The 14,276-nt window shown below is 43.8% G+C and overlaps 1 protein-coding gene across 1 annotated transcript in view; it reads right to left on the bottom strand.

Moving 5' to 3' along the window:
- HSD17B3 (hydroxysteroid 17-beta dehydrogenase 3) overlaps window positions 1-14,276 on the bottom strand; it is a 32,643-nt gene that overhangs the window by 2,611 nt on the left and 15,756 nt on the right. The window contains exons 8-10 of the mRNA XM_054986218.1: window positions 10,910-10,991; window positions 6,150-6,215; window positions 5,749-5,898 (exon numbers count right to left, since the gene is read on the bottom strand). Coding sequence (XP_054842193.1) covers window positions 5,749-5,898; window positions 6,150-6,215; window positions 10,910-10,991 — 298 coding nt within the window. The remainder of the gene's footprint in view (window positions 1-5,748; window positions 5,899-6,149; window positions 6,216-10,909; window positions 10,992-14,276) is intronic.

The following is a 14,276-nucleotide window of genomic DNA, read 5'->3' as shown; positions in this document are numbered from 1 at the left end:
GCATAAAGCGTGATATTTTGAGAAATAGCCCAGTCCATAGGTGAATAGCTTCTTGACACAACTTTGTGGATGCTGTCCCTCGTTTGCTTATATTGAAGACAGTCGTCATGTTGTCTGACAGCACTTGGACCTTTTTTCCAGATAACATATCTGCAAGTGTGTTAAGTGATTAATACACAGCTCTCAGTTCTAGAAAGTTAATGTGGCTTTCCTTTTTGCTCTTTGACCATAGCCCGTTCACTACCACATCCTCTCCAGCTTTCTAGAAAGGCATCCGTGGTAACAGTAATTTCATGACTGGGTAAACCAAACGGTGTTCCTTTAGACAAATTAGCAATGTCTATCCACTACTTTAAAGAATGCAGAACCCTTCTAGGTATAGACAATTTTGTCTGTGGCGATAGGCTCTAGGGGTCAAATCGTCTAATAAACCACAATTGTAAAGTTCTTATTCTTAGACACACCATAGGGACTACAGCTGTAGTTGATGCCATAAGGCCTAGTCGTAACTGCTTCCTATGACCTTGAGGTGGTTCCTTTTGGGATTGCACCTGGTGGTTGGACTTGGCCTTCCCCATAGGCAGTCTGATTTGGGAATTGGTACTGAGCCAGGTAGGGATACTGGTTCTTGTAGGGTTGGAAACTATAGGAACGGTAGTCTCTCCTGGGCTGATAGTTTTTCCTCCCAGGGCTCCTGTAGAACGATGTCAAAGCTGAGGACTGAGGCAGAATTCCATAAGACTTAGCTGTCTGCTGGTCCTTCTTTTTCTTCAATAAATATGTGTCTGTTGTCCCTGAAAACAACGTATTCCCTTCAAAGGGCATATCCTCTATTTTATTCTTGGTCTCTATAGGCAATGCTGTGGCTCACAGCCAAGTGCGTCTTCTTAGAGTGACCACTGTATTCAAACCTCTGGTGGCTGTAACCAAAACGTGTCTGCTTGTGCTGATTTGTTGTTCCGAGAGGATAATGGCTTCATCTTGGATCAGTTTTGCAAGTGACTTCTTCTCCTCAGGCAAGTCCTCTATATATGCTGCCATCTTTTGCCATAAAAATATTTGATAGCCACTCTTGATGGCTAAGAAATTGGCCATCTTAATTGTGAGAGCAGTGCCAGAATAGACCTTTCTACTTACAGTGTCTAACATCTTTCCCTCTTTGTCTGCTGGAATAGAGAAGCTGCCTTATCTTTGTTGTGCTTGCAGCTCTTCTGCTATCATCAATGAAGCTGGTGGGTGAGTAAACAGGTAAGGACATTTGTCTTTCTTAACCTTGTAGAGAGCTTCAACCTTCTTCATTGTAGCTGGGATAGAAGCAGGCTTCTGACACAGGTTATCTATTATCTCTACAAAGCCCTCTATCATTGAAAAGGCCGCCAAGTCTGGTGTATCAGCGTAAATGTGTTTCAAGATGTTATCCCTTGTCTTGAGGAGCCGAGATGTCACTCTCTAATGATTTATCCATCCACATCATTTGCTCAAAGTACAGTTTATAGTCAATGGTTTGAGATTTCCATTCCCCCTCTCCCATTGTCTCCTCTGGTGATGGATCTGATGTGAAACTGGGGCTCCGTGTGGATCCGAGGAGTTCCCCTTCCAAGTCTGAGTCTGACTCAATGCCAATGGATGGGTTTGAGGGTACCATGTCAAATCTGACTCCTGTGATTTGCTTGGAACCAACCTAACAGACCCCAGAGCTGAAAAAGTGCACTCTGTATAGTAGTCCCATTCATGTGGGTAACCCATGGAGGGTACAGTGGGTGTCAAAGAGCTCTTGTGTGGTGATACTGAGCCCTCTTGTCAGAACTTGACCGCCGTCTCCAACTCTCTGCTACTTTGGTTCCATCACCAGACGCCAGTGACACTGAGCTCAACCTCCTAACTGAGGATGGGCATGGAGGTACTTGCCTATTTGGTTCTGATGAAGGTATTGGAACTGGTGATGCCTTATACTGCCTGTCAGGATGTTGGCACCTGCCATCAGTCCCAAGGTTGGGGGATGGTGCAGCTGGGTTTCTCTTTCAAGGTTGTGCAGCTGGGAGCCTGGCCGAGTGGCCTTGAGTTCTCTAAGCCTGGAGTTCTCTACGCCTGAATGCCCAGCCCCCAAAAGGGGGGGGAACTAGTTATCTCTGAAGTATATGTGTGCCTTATTTCTAACAAAGCCTTCATAATATCAGCTTCAATAAAGCTTCAAAATAAAGCTTCAAAAAACCAACCAGTGGAGTCTTTTGTAATTCCTTGGCAGGATCCTTACAGGATCTGCCTGGATTACTGCAACCTTCACCAGCCCCCTCAAGACCATGGGAAACTATTTCCATGGATTTCATCACAGACCTCCCCCACCCCACCCCAGGGGAAAACAGTGATTCTGGTGATAGTGGATCTATTTTCGAAGCAAGCCCATTTTGTTCCGTGCTCTAAAATCCCCACGGCTGCTAACAACAACAACAACAACAACAACAACATTCGATTTATATACCGCCCTTCAGGACAACTTAATGCCTACTCAAAGTGGTTTACAAAGTATGCCATTATTATTCCCACAACAAAACACCCTGTGAGGTGGGTGGGGCTGAGAGAGCTCCAGAGAACTGTGACTAGCCCAAGATCACCCAGCTGGCTTCAAGTGGAGGAGTGGGGAATCAAACCCAGCTCTCCAGATTAGAGTTCCACACTCTTAACCACTACAAGAAGCTAGCAGCCTTGTTTATGCAACATATGGTGCGTTTGCATTCTTTTCCGACCAAGATAATCTCTGACAGGGGCCCCCAGTTCATTGCCACCTTCTGGTGGGAGCTGCTGAAAGTAACTAGAATTGATCAAGGTCTGAGTTCGAGTCACCACCCACCCACAAACAGATGGACAAAGTGAAAGAACAAATCAAGTGTTGGAGCAATTTTTAAGGTGTTACATCAATTACCAACAAGATAATTGGATGGACTGTCTTCCTTTTGCTGAGTACCGTTACAACAACAGTGTACCCAGTTCTATTGAAACCACCTCCTTTAAAGCTACTCAGGGGTTTGAAGGAAAACCCATGCCCTTAGTGGACCGAGGCACTATGGAAAAAGGGAGGGACTTACAGCAATAGTGGACTAACATTGTAAATCACTGGGAGATTATAAAAAAGACATTGGAACAAGATAAGATGGATTATAAAAAACAAGCAGATAAAAACAGATCTCCCCCATGGGATTTGAAAATGGGGGACAGTGTATATGTGTCTACCAAGAGCCTTAGAGGCACCCAGCCTGGTAATAAATTGAGGTGTAAGTATGTAAGCCATTTCAAAATAACCAAGTTAATCATTGCTGTTACAGTGGAGCTAGACCTTACTAAGAGTTTAAGACACATCCATCTAGTTTTCCACCTCAGCCTGCTAAAAAAGGATCCAGGGGCAGATAAATGGCACCCTGAGCCAGCCCAGTCCCCACCTCTAATGATAGATGGACAACCGCATTATGAAATCGACTTAATCTTGTACTCTAAACTGAAAAGGGGAGTACTATATTATTTGGTCCAATAGAAGTTCTTCCCTGAGTCACGCTAAATGGGTTAGAGCCATAGACATTTGAGCACCTAGGCTCTTAAAAGACTTTCACAGAAAATATCCGCAGAAACCTGGGGGGGATTGATTTTTCGGGTGGCAGAAGATGTCTGGATGTTGGCATCTGCCATCAGTCCCAATGGTGGGGGATGGTGCAGCTGGGTTTCTCTTTCAAGGTTGTGCAGCTGGGAGCCTGGCCAAGCGGCCTTGAGTTTTCTAAGCCTGGAGTTCTCTAAACCTGAATGTCCAACCCCTAAAAGGGGGAGAAACTAGTTATCTCTGAAGTATAGGTGTGACTGTTTTTTTAATGTGCCTTATTCACAACAAAGCCTTCATAATATCACGACACTAGGCCTTACAATAAAGCTTCAAAAAACCAACCAGTGGAGTCTTTTGTAATTCCTTAGCAGAATCATTACTCTGCCGAGCCTTATGCTTGCTCTTATCCTTGTGCTTGTGAGATTTGGTGACGTTTTCCTCAGTTCTAACCTGACTCGGAGACTTTGAACTTCCACTTCAGGGGGTTGGAGTCTCTCCTTCAACCAGCAGGACACTAGCCCTACAGCAAACCAAAGCCATGGCCTCTCGGGACCGGGAGTGAGATTGGTTTCGAGAGCTCGGAGCGGATGGATCCGAAGGTGACTTGGCAGATGTCAGGTCTGAAGTTGGAGTCGGTTCCACTGCGAATGCAGTAGTTGAGTGCACAGCACGCTCTGCCAGGGCAGATTTCGTAGCTGTCAAGCTTGTGGAGCTAGACATGGTTCTTTCCCAGAACAAAGCCTTGAGTCTCACTGTACAATCTCCTTGTGCCTTGGGGGTAAATAGCTGGTATGATTTACAATGCTCTACCACATGTCCTTTCCCCAAGCATGCCAGACATAGGGAATGGCCGTCAGTCTTCGCCATTTTGATCCCATATCCTTCACACTTTTTGAAAAGTGATTTATTCACCATAGTGTCTAGCACTGCTGCCGCTGAAATTGCAGTCTCTAATAACTTTCAAAAAACTAACTATATACACTAACTCTAATTATGCAAAAACTACTATATACACTATACTTATAACTACACTACTTTTAACTTTTTTTAAAAAAAACTGTAATAAGAAAAAACTTCACCAGCAGGTACAAGCCTGAAGAGTGTCTGTTCTCTGTACCAGCAAAAAACAAACGTAGGGGAAGGAGGGGGCAACCTCTTACCATGTGAGTGTTTTGGTGGGAAGAACCAGCTCAGAGTGGCCCATGGGGGAGGTTGCCCCCCCCATAGACTAAAACCTTGAAGAATCCTGTACCAAATGGTTGGCCTGTGGGAGTGCACTGAAGGCTGTAGATGAACAACATGTTTCAGCCACACAGTAAACCAGTACTTAGAGGAGTTCTCTGGAGGCACTCTAACAGCTTAAAAGTCAGGTACCCCTGGAAACAGAAATTCTGGTTTACCTGCTTCTGGTCCTGACCTGTCACTTTCCCCTCCCATGTTTCTATCAGGCTTTGCTTTGGGGGTAATCCCCTCCTCAAGCATCTGCACTATCATCTGTTTATATATTTGTTTAGTAATTTAAAGCCCCCCACCTGATATTTTTAGATTTTGAAAACTATTCTAAGAAGATGGGAGACATGGCTTCAAGACTGACATGACAGTCAGCCAGTCAGCGCTACACACAATACTATTCTCTGATTGACCCAATATTAGCCAACTGGAACTGTAATTGTTTGACATCTGATAAAAAAATGGGAGGAAAAGGCTTCCTACTAAACCTCAGATGTTGTAAGGAAAGGCACCAGGATGCAGAAGTTCTAATGTCCTTTCTTACAGTGACCCATATAAAAGCTCAGGAATGCCCATTTCTATTGGTATTTGATGAAGGGAGCTTTGACTCTAAAAATCTTGTTGGCCTCTAACATGCTGCTGGACTCAAATCTTGCTACATCATTTTTGGCATTGAAATGCAAGTCAATCACCAAAGCAAATTTTATTTCACCATTATCGAGATCCCATGATGGTTTAAAATCAGTAACATCCAAAGGTATGTATTTCCATGACCTGAAGTTGTAACTAGGCTGTGTATAAAAGGACAAAGCAATGAAGTGGAATATGTGTTATTTAAGACCATAATAAATAACGTCAAAATTCTTCTAATGCTGCCCAATAGAAAGCCCAAACAACTTTTCTTATTTGATTAAATTTTACAATTGAATTACCAAGATTTCATGGGCTAAGCATCCATGTGTTTCATCGCTGAGTCTGACATAATCCAGGGATTCTCTAGCAAAGTCTTTTGCCGACTTTATGATTAGATTAGGCTTTGTGTTCATGGACATTGGAGTAGACACACCATAAGGGGTCACTACCTGAAATGGGATCAACATCATTATTAAGAACATCATCAAACTAGCAGGTCTCTTGAGAACTTTATAAACTACAGGATATTTGAACAATGTTAATAAGGAACATCTACCAGGATGCAGTAAAGAGCAGAGATTAATGCTTCACATAACGAAAAGACAAGAAGAAAGATTAATAAAAACCTCTGAGATTGTTCATATCTGTTCAGAGGATTTGAGTTTTAGGCTTATTACAAAGGGAGATAGAAATAGATCACCTGTATGATAATTCCCTTTGCTTTATATTCCACTTGAAGTGCTTTGGAGAATGTATACGCAAAAGCCTAAATTGACAAAATTAAATATATTGAATAAGGAGGAAATTGCATTGATTATATACTTATATACATGGACATTTGACTTGATTACTGCAACATCAGACTTCATTTCCAGTTTCTTCTGCCTTCTTCCCTTGACATTATTTGAGTCTTCCTTCCTGACATTACCTCATTTGCCAATTTTGTTGCTGGGTATTCTTCTTACTGGGGATGTAAGAGTGTTGCCCGTAAGAAAGTCACTGATTTCATTTAATTAAATTCATACAAATGAATGGCTGCATGAGTGGGTCAGTGCATAGAGTTCAGAGAAGTCTGCTGTAGATCAGAGATGGGCAGAAGACACTCAAAAGTAATCAGTTACTGTCCAAACCATTGAAAGTAGCTTTCTGCTCCCACCTCTAGTGCTGCTATAGGCCATTTCCACACACATTGAATAATGCACTTTCAATGCACTTTCGTAATCCTTTAGAAGTGGATTTTTTGTTCCACACATGGAAAATCAGTTTCAAATGTTCACTAAAGAGTATTGAAAGTGGATTATCCAATGTGTGTGGAAGCAGCCATAATCATTTTCTTACCGTTCCCTTTAAAGCTACCACAGCAACTTCTCTCCTCTTTCTCTTTCATGAGAAAGAGGAGGCAGCAAAGGCACACATGCATTTTTCCTCTGGATGGGAAAGGAGAAGAGGGAGGAACCATGAATGACAGCAAACAGAGAACTATTTCATCTTAGGAAGGGGACAACATTTATGTAGCCTGAACAGTGGATGTGAAGGCAGTGGGGCTGAGAAATCTCATCTTGTCAAAAGTGAAAACACAGGATCTCTCCGATCTACCAGCTCCTGTTTATTGACTACTAAATTTTGGTGGGCTGCTAAAGACAGAACTCAAGAACCAGACTGGCTAAGACCTTTTTACACACGTGGGAGAGAGAATTGAAAAGGAGCTGATTTCTTTGTGTGCGTGTGTGTGCGTGTGCGTGTGCGTGTGCACGTGTGTGTGTGCATGTACATGACTGTGTGTGGGAGCATGATCATGTGAAGGACATCTTCTTTACACACACACCCATTTGCATCTTCCTTGCTGTGGTCAGTGTTACCAAAGAGACATGTTTGATGCTCCTCTTGGCATAAAACTAGAAAGGGTGGGGGGAGTGGTGGCAGCTGATAACAGAAAGACGCCCCCCAAAGCCTCTCAAAAGAGGGTGGGAACTATAGGGATTCTTACTGAGGAAAGTGGAATCCCTCAGACAAAATGACTTCTCCTATTGTCTTTGATAGTGACTTGACAGTGGAAGTGTTACAAGTGAAGCATAGCAACAAATGGAATTTATGTTGACACAGATGAAGGTTATAACTACAGATTACTCAGTCCTTGTGTCATGTCTGGTTCCACCACAAGGATGTTCTATGCTTGCCAATTCACACATTACAAAGTCCACCTATTCACAGAGGAACCTCCTTCCTGTGCCATTGTCCAGACTTGAAACAGCCCCAGAGGGTGCGATTAGCTCAGTTGGGAGCTCCAAATGTACTTAAGGGACACACATAGGTGTCCCATACTGGGCATACAGCAGCTCCCCAGGGCCATTTCAGGTCAAGAATATGGCAGGAGGAAACATGCTTTCCCTATTCATGTGCTGTGCTCCCAATCCAAACTGACAAGGGGGAAACTTAAGCTCTTTCACCCCATGGTAGTTTGACCAGGTTTCATCCTGCCAAATGGTAAGAAGGATTTTAGTTCCTGTCAGAGTAGATATATGGAGAAATAGCCATTAAAGTTTACTTGGGAGTAGAGGTGGGCACGAACAGGAAAAAAAAACCGAACACGATGTTCATTGTTCATCACCATCCATGAACAGAGAATCACGAACAACCATGAACATGACCCTGTTCACGAACATGACCCTGTTCGTGAACATGTTCGTGGTTGGCTGTTTGTGGGAGGGAGGGGGGAAACTTGGAAGGGAAGAAAGTTCCCTATACTGTTTGCAAACAGCGTGGGGAACCTCCTTCCCTTCAAAGTCTCCCTCCTTCAAGCCGGTTGGAGGGAGGGAAGACTCTGAAGGGAAGGTGGTTCCCCATGCCATTTGCAAATGGCATGGGGAATCTCCTTCCCTTCAAAGTCTCCCTCCTTCCTGCTGGAGGGAGGCTAGAGGGAGGGGAAGACTCTGAAGGGAAGGTGGTTCCCCATGCCATTTGCAAATGGCATGCGGAATCTCCTTCCCTTCAAAGTCTCCCTCCTTCCTGCTGGAGGGAGGCTAGAGGGAGGGGGGAGACTCTGAAGGGAAGAAGGTTCCCCATGCCGTTTGCAAACGGTGTGGGGAACCTCCTTCCCTTCGAAGTCTCCCTCCTTCCAGCTGGCTAGAGGGAGGGAGGGGAGACTCCGAAAGGAGGAAGGTTCCTCATACCGTTTGCAAATGGCTTGGGGAACCTCCTTCCCTTCAAAGTCTCCCTCCTTCAAAGTCTCCCGGCTGGAGGGAGGGGGGAGACTTCGTCAGGAAACCCCTGACAAGCGGCTGTGCAGCAGCAGGGAGAAGGGCATTCACACCGGCAGGCTACACTCAGCCGTTTGTCAGGGGTTTCCCTGACAAGCGGCTGAGTGGGGGATTTAAATGTCCCTCTTCCTGCACTGCACAGCAGCAGGGAGAGGGAAATTTAAACCCCAGCAGGCTGCAATCCGCCCTTGTCAGGGTTTTCCCTGACAAGTGGCTGAGTCGGAGGTGAAGTGCCCCTGGGCTTAGATTGGGGTTTCCAGGGCAACAGGAGTTCAGACAGAGTTCAGAAAGTCCATGCCTACTGTTGCCAAGGGAATTGATTGAAAGGCGCCAGACTGTCAGGCTTGACGAAAGGCTGATGAACACCATGAAGAGGGCTTGGAACCAACACATGTTCATCGGGAACAGGGCCTCATGAACAGCTTGCTTGCGAACAGCTGATCAGGCTGTTCGTGGCTTTTTTTGTTCATATTGCTGTTCGTGCCCGCCTCTACTTGGGGGTAGAAAGTGCTATCAAGTCATAGCTGACATATACTGATCCCCACACCCCCCGGCTGTGATTTTCAAGGCAAGAGACTAGCAGAGGTGGTTTGACATTGTCTGCTTCTGCATAGTGACCCCAGTCTTCCTTGGAGACCTCCTATCCAATTCAAAGCTGACCCTGCTTAGTTTCTGAGGTCTGACAAGATCCAGCTTACCTGAGCCATCCAGGCCAGGGTAAACAGTTTACTTAGGTGCTGATAATTCTATTACATATTTACGCCTCACTTGTTTCCCCTTTTCCCATTTTATCCTCACAACAAAACTACTCTCTGAGGTTGGCTAGGCAGAGAGGCAATGATTAACCTCAGTTTACCCACTGAGCATCCATGGCAGAGTAGGGATTCAATTGAGCGAAAACAAACAAACAAAAATGAACAAATAGTGAAATAAAAATTATTAAAAATAACGCAAAAATTTCAAAAGGCCTGTTTCATCATATGTATGATATAACAATTTATCAGAGTGTGTAGCAATTTATTAATGATCACTGAAGGCTGTTTAGGTTGAAATACATATGGTCAGTTGATTATAGTGTTTGTTCTTGTTAATTGTATGTGACTTATCAGATATCCTAATGTTTTATAGTACCCCGTTGAACCTACCAACGTAAGGGGAAGATTCTGTACTGAATACTGAATACTGAATAAATCTTTGATTTATTGTTTGTAATATTTTAAATTTTAGTTATTATTTCACTATTTGATCATTTTGTTTTTGTTTTTCTCATCCTCTTGATTATCAAATTCACATTTGGGTTGGTCCCCCCCTTTTTATTTTTCTTCAGAGTGGATATTCAAACCTGGATCTCATGGACCCTAATCTGATGTCCTAGCCACTACACCACACTGACTGTATATTATAGATAGTGTTGCCAAGACTGGCAACTGGTGAGAGGGTTGGGGAGGCAGGGACATGGGGGTGGGTAGGGTTTCCACATTCTCCTGGCATCTGGTGGGAGGGGAGGTGTGTGTGTGTGGGGGGGGGGGGGTGCTGTTCACTCAACTCTTGTGTACATCTACTCTGTGCTTGCACACTTCACAGTGCCTCATGATAACATCACTTCTGGTGTGACCCGGAAGTGACAGCATTGTGCCAGGGCTGATTCCCTAAAACTTGGCCCAAATAATTTCGTCTAATTTTTAGAAAATTAGCCCTGGGGCAACACATTTTTTTCTGGGTTGCACCTGAAGAGACATCATCAGTTGGGGACATGTGTGTGTTCATGTCAATTTCTCCACTTGCCTCCAGTCTGTCTCCTTGTGCCAGTCAGCAGGTGATCAGCAGGTAGAGATACAAACCACTGGGAGTTAGCCCGCCATCAGTGGGCACCTGGCAACCCTAGGGGGCATGTGGCATGATTTTTACCATACAGTTTCTAGCAATTCCTAGAGCTATCCATTGCCATGTCCAGATTGTACCTGGAAATGATGTAGTGGCACAGGTGATGGCAGCATTTTTCTTTTTCTCCTGCTGCCACTTGGAGCAGCAGAGAGCATCAGTAGCGATCAGTGGGAGGCTTGGCAACCCTAAACATAGAGCAGTAACACCTCCTCCTCTTTCGACATTTCCAGGGTTTTTTAGAAGGAGAAAATATATGTAGTATTGATATACTCAATATGTCATAAAATCAATAAAATAAAATGTAATTTGAAATACTTACTTTAGAAGCAGAATAGAAGGTATATAATGGACAGGGGAAAGTGCCCACAGCAGAAGCAATGTTCAAAATTAGTCCCTTTTGTCTAAAAAAGAACAGACACACACACACACACACAAACTAAGAGTAAATGATCTTGTATTATATTATTTGCAGTAAAAGATAATTTAGACTTACCTATGATTTCCTATGCTCAGTGGTTCTAAGGTGATAGTTCACACATGCTAAATAATGAACTTTCAGTGCATCTTGCAATGGGATTTTACTGTATGAAATGGAAAAATCCACTTGCAAGGAATCACCAAAGTGTATTGAAAGTGCATTATTCAGTCTGTGTGAAAGCGCTTGGTTATAGGCAAGGTCCCAAACAGAAGGATTTCCCTCTGTTCTCAGACTGGATTCCCAGTCTGTAAAAGCCCTTAATACTATACTAATTTTTGAAAATATTTATACCCTGCCCTTTCCTTCAAAAAAGAAACCCAAGGCCACTTACAAAGAAAAGCACATAGCATAATAAGAAAGAAAACAATCACATAAGCACCACATCTTAAATGTATCCTAAAGCATGATTGCTTGCCAAAAGCTATCTACCAAATGAAACAGAATATCCACAAATGATATCCAAAAGAATGATTTTGCAAGTTCTAAATATCAACAAAGATGGAGGCATATCACATTTGGGAGACCTTTATCTGGGAGCTAAAGAGAAAAATTGAGAACAACAAGAAAGAAGGACATTCGACCAGCCTATGCCAATGGCTGTCCCTCAAAATCCCCACAACTGTCCATTTACTCACATGAATGATTAGTAAATTGCCCTACCCCAAAACCACTGAGAATAGAAATTCACAGCAAAGTCAGAATTCCCTTTCCCCAGTTGTTCCAAGGTGGGGCAGGCTTTCTGATGGGATGTAGATAAGTAGTATATTGCTAGAGCAGAATCCAAGCTATTATATCAAGACTACATTCTGGAGGACATGTCTTCTGAAATCTGGATTCGTTGGTGCAAAAGAGTCAAAGCAGGAGTACTTAGCAAAGTATGGATGGGCTTCTAGGCCTTGCAGACTGCCTGCTTGGTATTTGTCATGATTAGGTCCATGAGATTAGTATAATTCTGCAGATTCTTCTGTTGGACCTTGGGGATCAGTTTGATGGCACGTTGTAGACCTTCTGGCCAATCACCAGCCAGTGCATCCACCCACTGGCTAGAAACTCCCACTTGACACATGTGAAGAACCTGCCCATCCATTGAGATTAATGGCCTCATCCAACTACGGACTGCGGATCCTGGAGTCTAATAGTGCATTGTCACGTCTCCAGCCCTCTAAAAACACTCCCTAAGCCATGTAGACCTTGTCTATGTTTCTATGAGCATCTCCTCTGCCAAAAGGGGAGAGGAAGGATCAGAATGCTCCCAAGTATTGCAGCCTTCTTGCAAATGATGGATTGGGAGAAGCTGTTTATGGGTCTGGAGAGTAGATCTCCAGGGTCTCCTGCCCTGCTTCAAGATAGTATCACTGAAGACATCCCCACCACGAGAGTGGGGGTGGAGGGTTCGTACACTGTTGTGGGCAATTGGAGATGCTCTTCTACTCTGTGCTCACTTTTAAGTAGTGCTTCCTGTCCCTTAGTGGAAGGGAAGCTGAAACCAAGTGGGGTGTTGCTGAGCAACTTTTTTCCTGGCAGCAGTCCCTGAACTAAGCTTTCTGCCATTAACATAGGGTAGGCAGGAAAAGAGATAGAAAAGTTGCCTAAAGGGCTAGCCAGCTTATAAAAAAAGGGATGCCTCTGAACTCAGTTATGAGATGAGCTGTTTAGAGGTTGTTTCTGCTAAACTAGGCAGGGCCAGTTGGGAAGCTAAAAGAAAGCCACTCTCCCTTGTCTCTTCCTGGGCAAGACCCTTCCAATTGACCAAGAGGAGCTAATTAATCAGCTGAAGACTGCCTTTTCCCTGAATTGCTGGAGAACATCAAGGACTTTCCTCACTGTTGGGTTTTTTAAAAAACAATTAATGCAATTAATGCATATTTGTTTCCCATTTGTTGCAGACAGTTCATACTCTATATCTCCAATAAATAATAAAAAATTATATCTAATAATGAACTTGTACACTCAGGAACAAACTAGACACGACACTAGAAGGTCTGTGAACAGAGCTCCCTCCTCTCCCTCAATTAAATAGTAGGCACACAGGGGGCTAATTTGGACCATTTAAAGCTTAGACTTTCACTGGTTTCACAACCTCAGCTGGCTCCACAGAGCTGCCTTTGGCCAAGTTGTGGCAAAGATGTAGGTTCCTGCATATCAGTACCTGCATGTTTGCCCAATGGAGCAAAAAAATCACTTCATGGGACCGCTTCAGGTTGGAAAACCAGCATAGCTTCCAAGAGAAACAGCATTCTGATCAGCTGTCACTGCGACAAGGCAATTGTAGCGCATTGGTAAGCTTCTGAGTTTAGACAAGGGCAGTACAAAGCTTCTTGTCTCCTTGATTCCTTATCCCCCCATCCTAATTATAAAATCTAATAGTAAAGTAGGTTGCTCATATCATAAAGGTACTAAAAACAAATCAACTACAGACAAAGTAAGGGTTTCTACAAAGGGCCCCCCAGTGTTGCAAGCATCTGCTCAACACCTGAAAGCTTGTGCTATCCTGGAGAACAAGATTTGGGGTGCTTATGTATGCAGATAATTTCCAAACTGTTTTTTACTGAATCCCATGCAGAGTAGCCACAGACAAGATACAGTTTCTCAGACTGAGGGAGATCCACAGATAGTTCAGCATGAATTTGTAGATTAACAAATACACCTGCTCCAAAGGAAAGAGATTTACAATAACCAACAGTGAAATCCTAAGCAGAGTAACTCCAGTCTAAGCCCATTGATTTAAATGGGCTTAGACTGGAGTAAATCAGTTTAGGATTTCACTCCAAACATACTTATTGCTCTCCAGGAGGGCCGAGCCCAATAAAGGGGAGGAGAGGGAGAACTGACCCATTGAAGCCCACAGGAACATCTCCATTAAGTTAAAGCACATGGATTAAATGATATTCTACTATTATAATGACTGATATTCTGTTCTTCATAAAATCAATTTGTCCCATCAGTCTTAAATTTTGCACTGAAAATCTATTTAGCAAGAAGCAGGGCTTTTTTTCAGCAGGAACGCAGTGGAACGGAGTTCCGGAACCTCTTGAAAACGGTCACATGGCTGGTGGCCCCGCCCCCTGATCTCCAGACAGAGGGGAGTTTAGATTGCTGGAGTGGCGCAGAGGGAAATCTAAACTCCCCTCTGTCTGGAGATCAGGGGACGGGGCCACCAGTCATGTGACCATTTTCGCCGAGGGCAACCCACTGAGTTCCATCACCT

This window comes from Eublepharis macularius, chromosome 8, assembly GCF_028583425.1.
Source record: "Eublepharis macularius isolate TG4126 chromosome 8, MPM_Emac_v1.0, whole genome shotgun sequence".
Lineage (NCBI taxonomy): Eukaryota > Metazoa > Chordata > Lepidosauria > Squamata > Eublepharidae > Eublepharis > Eublepharis macularius.
Note: the sequence above shows the minus strand (reverse complement) of the source record. Positions and strands in the feature narration are given on the sequence as shown.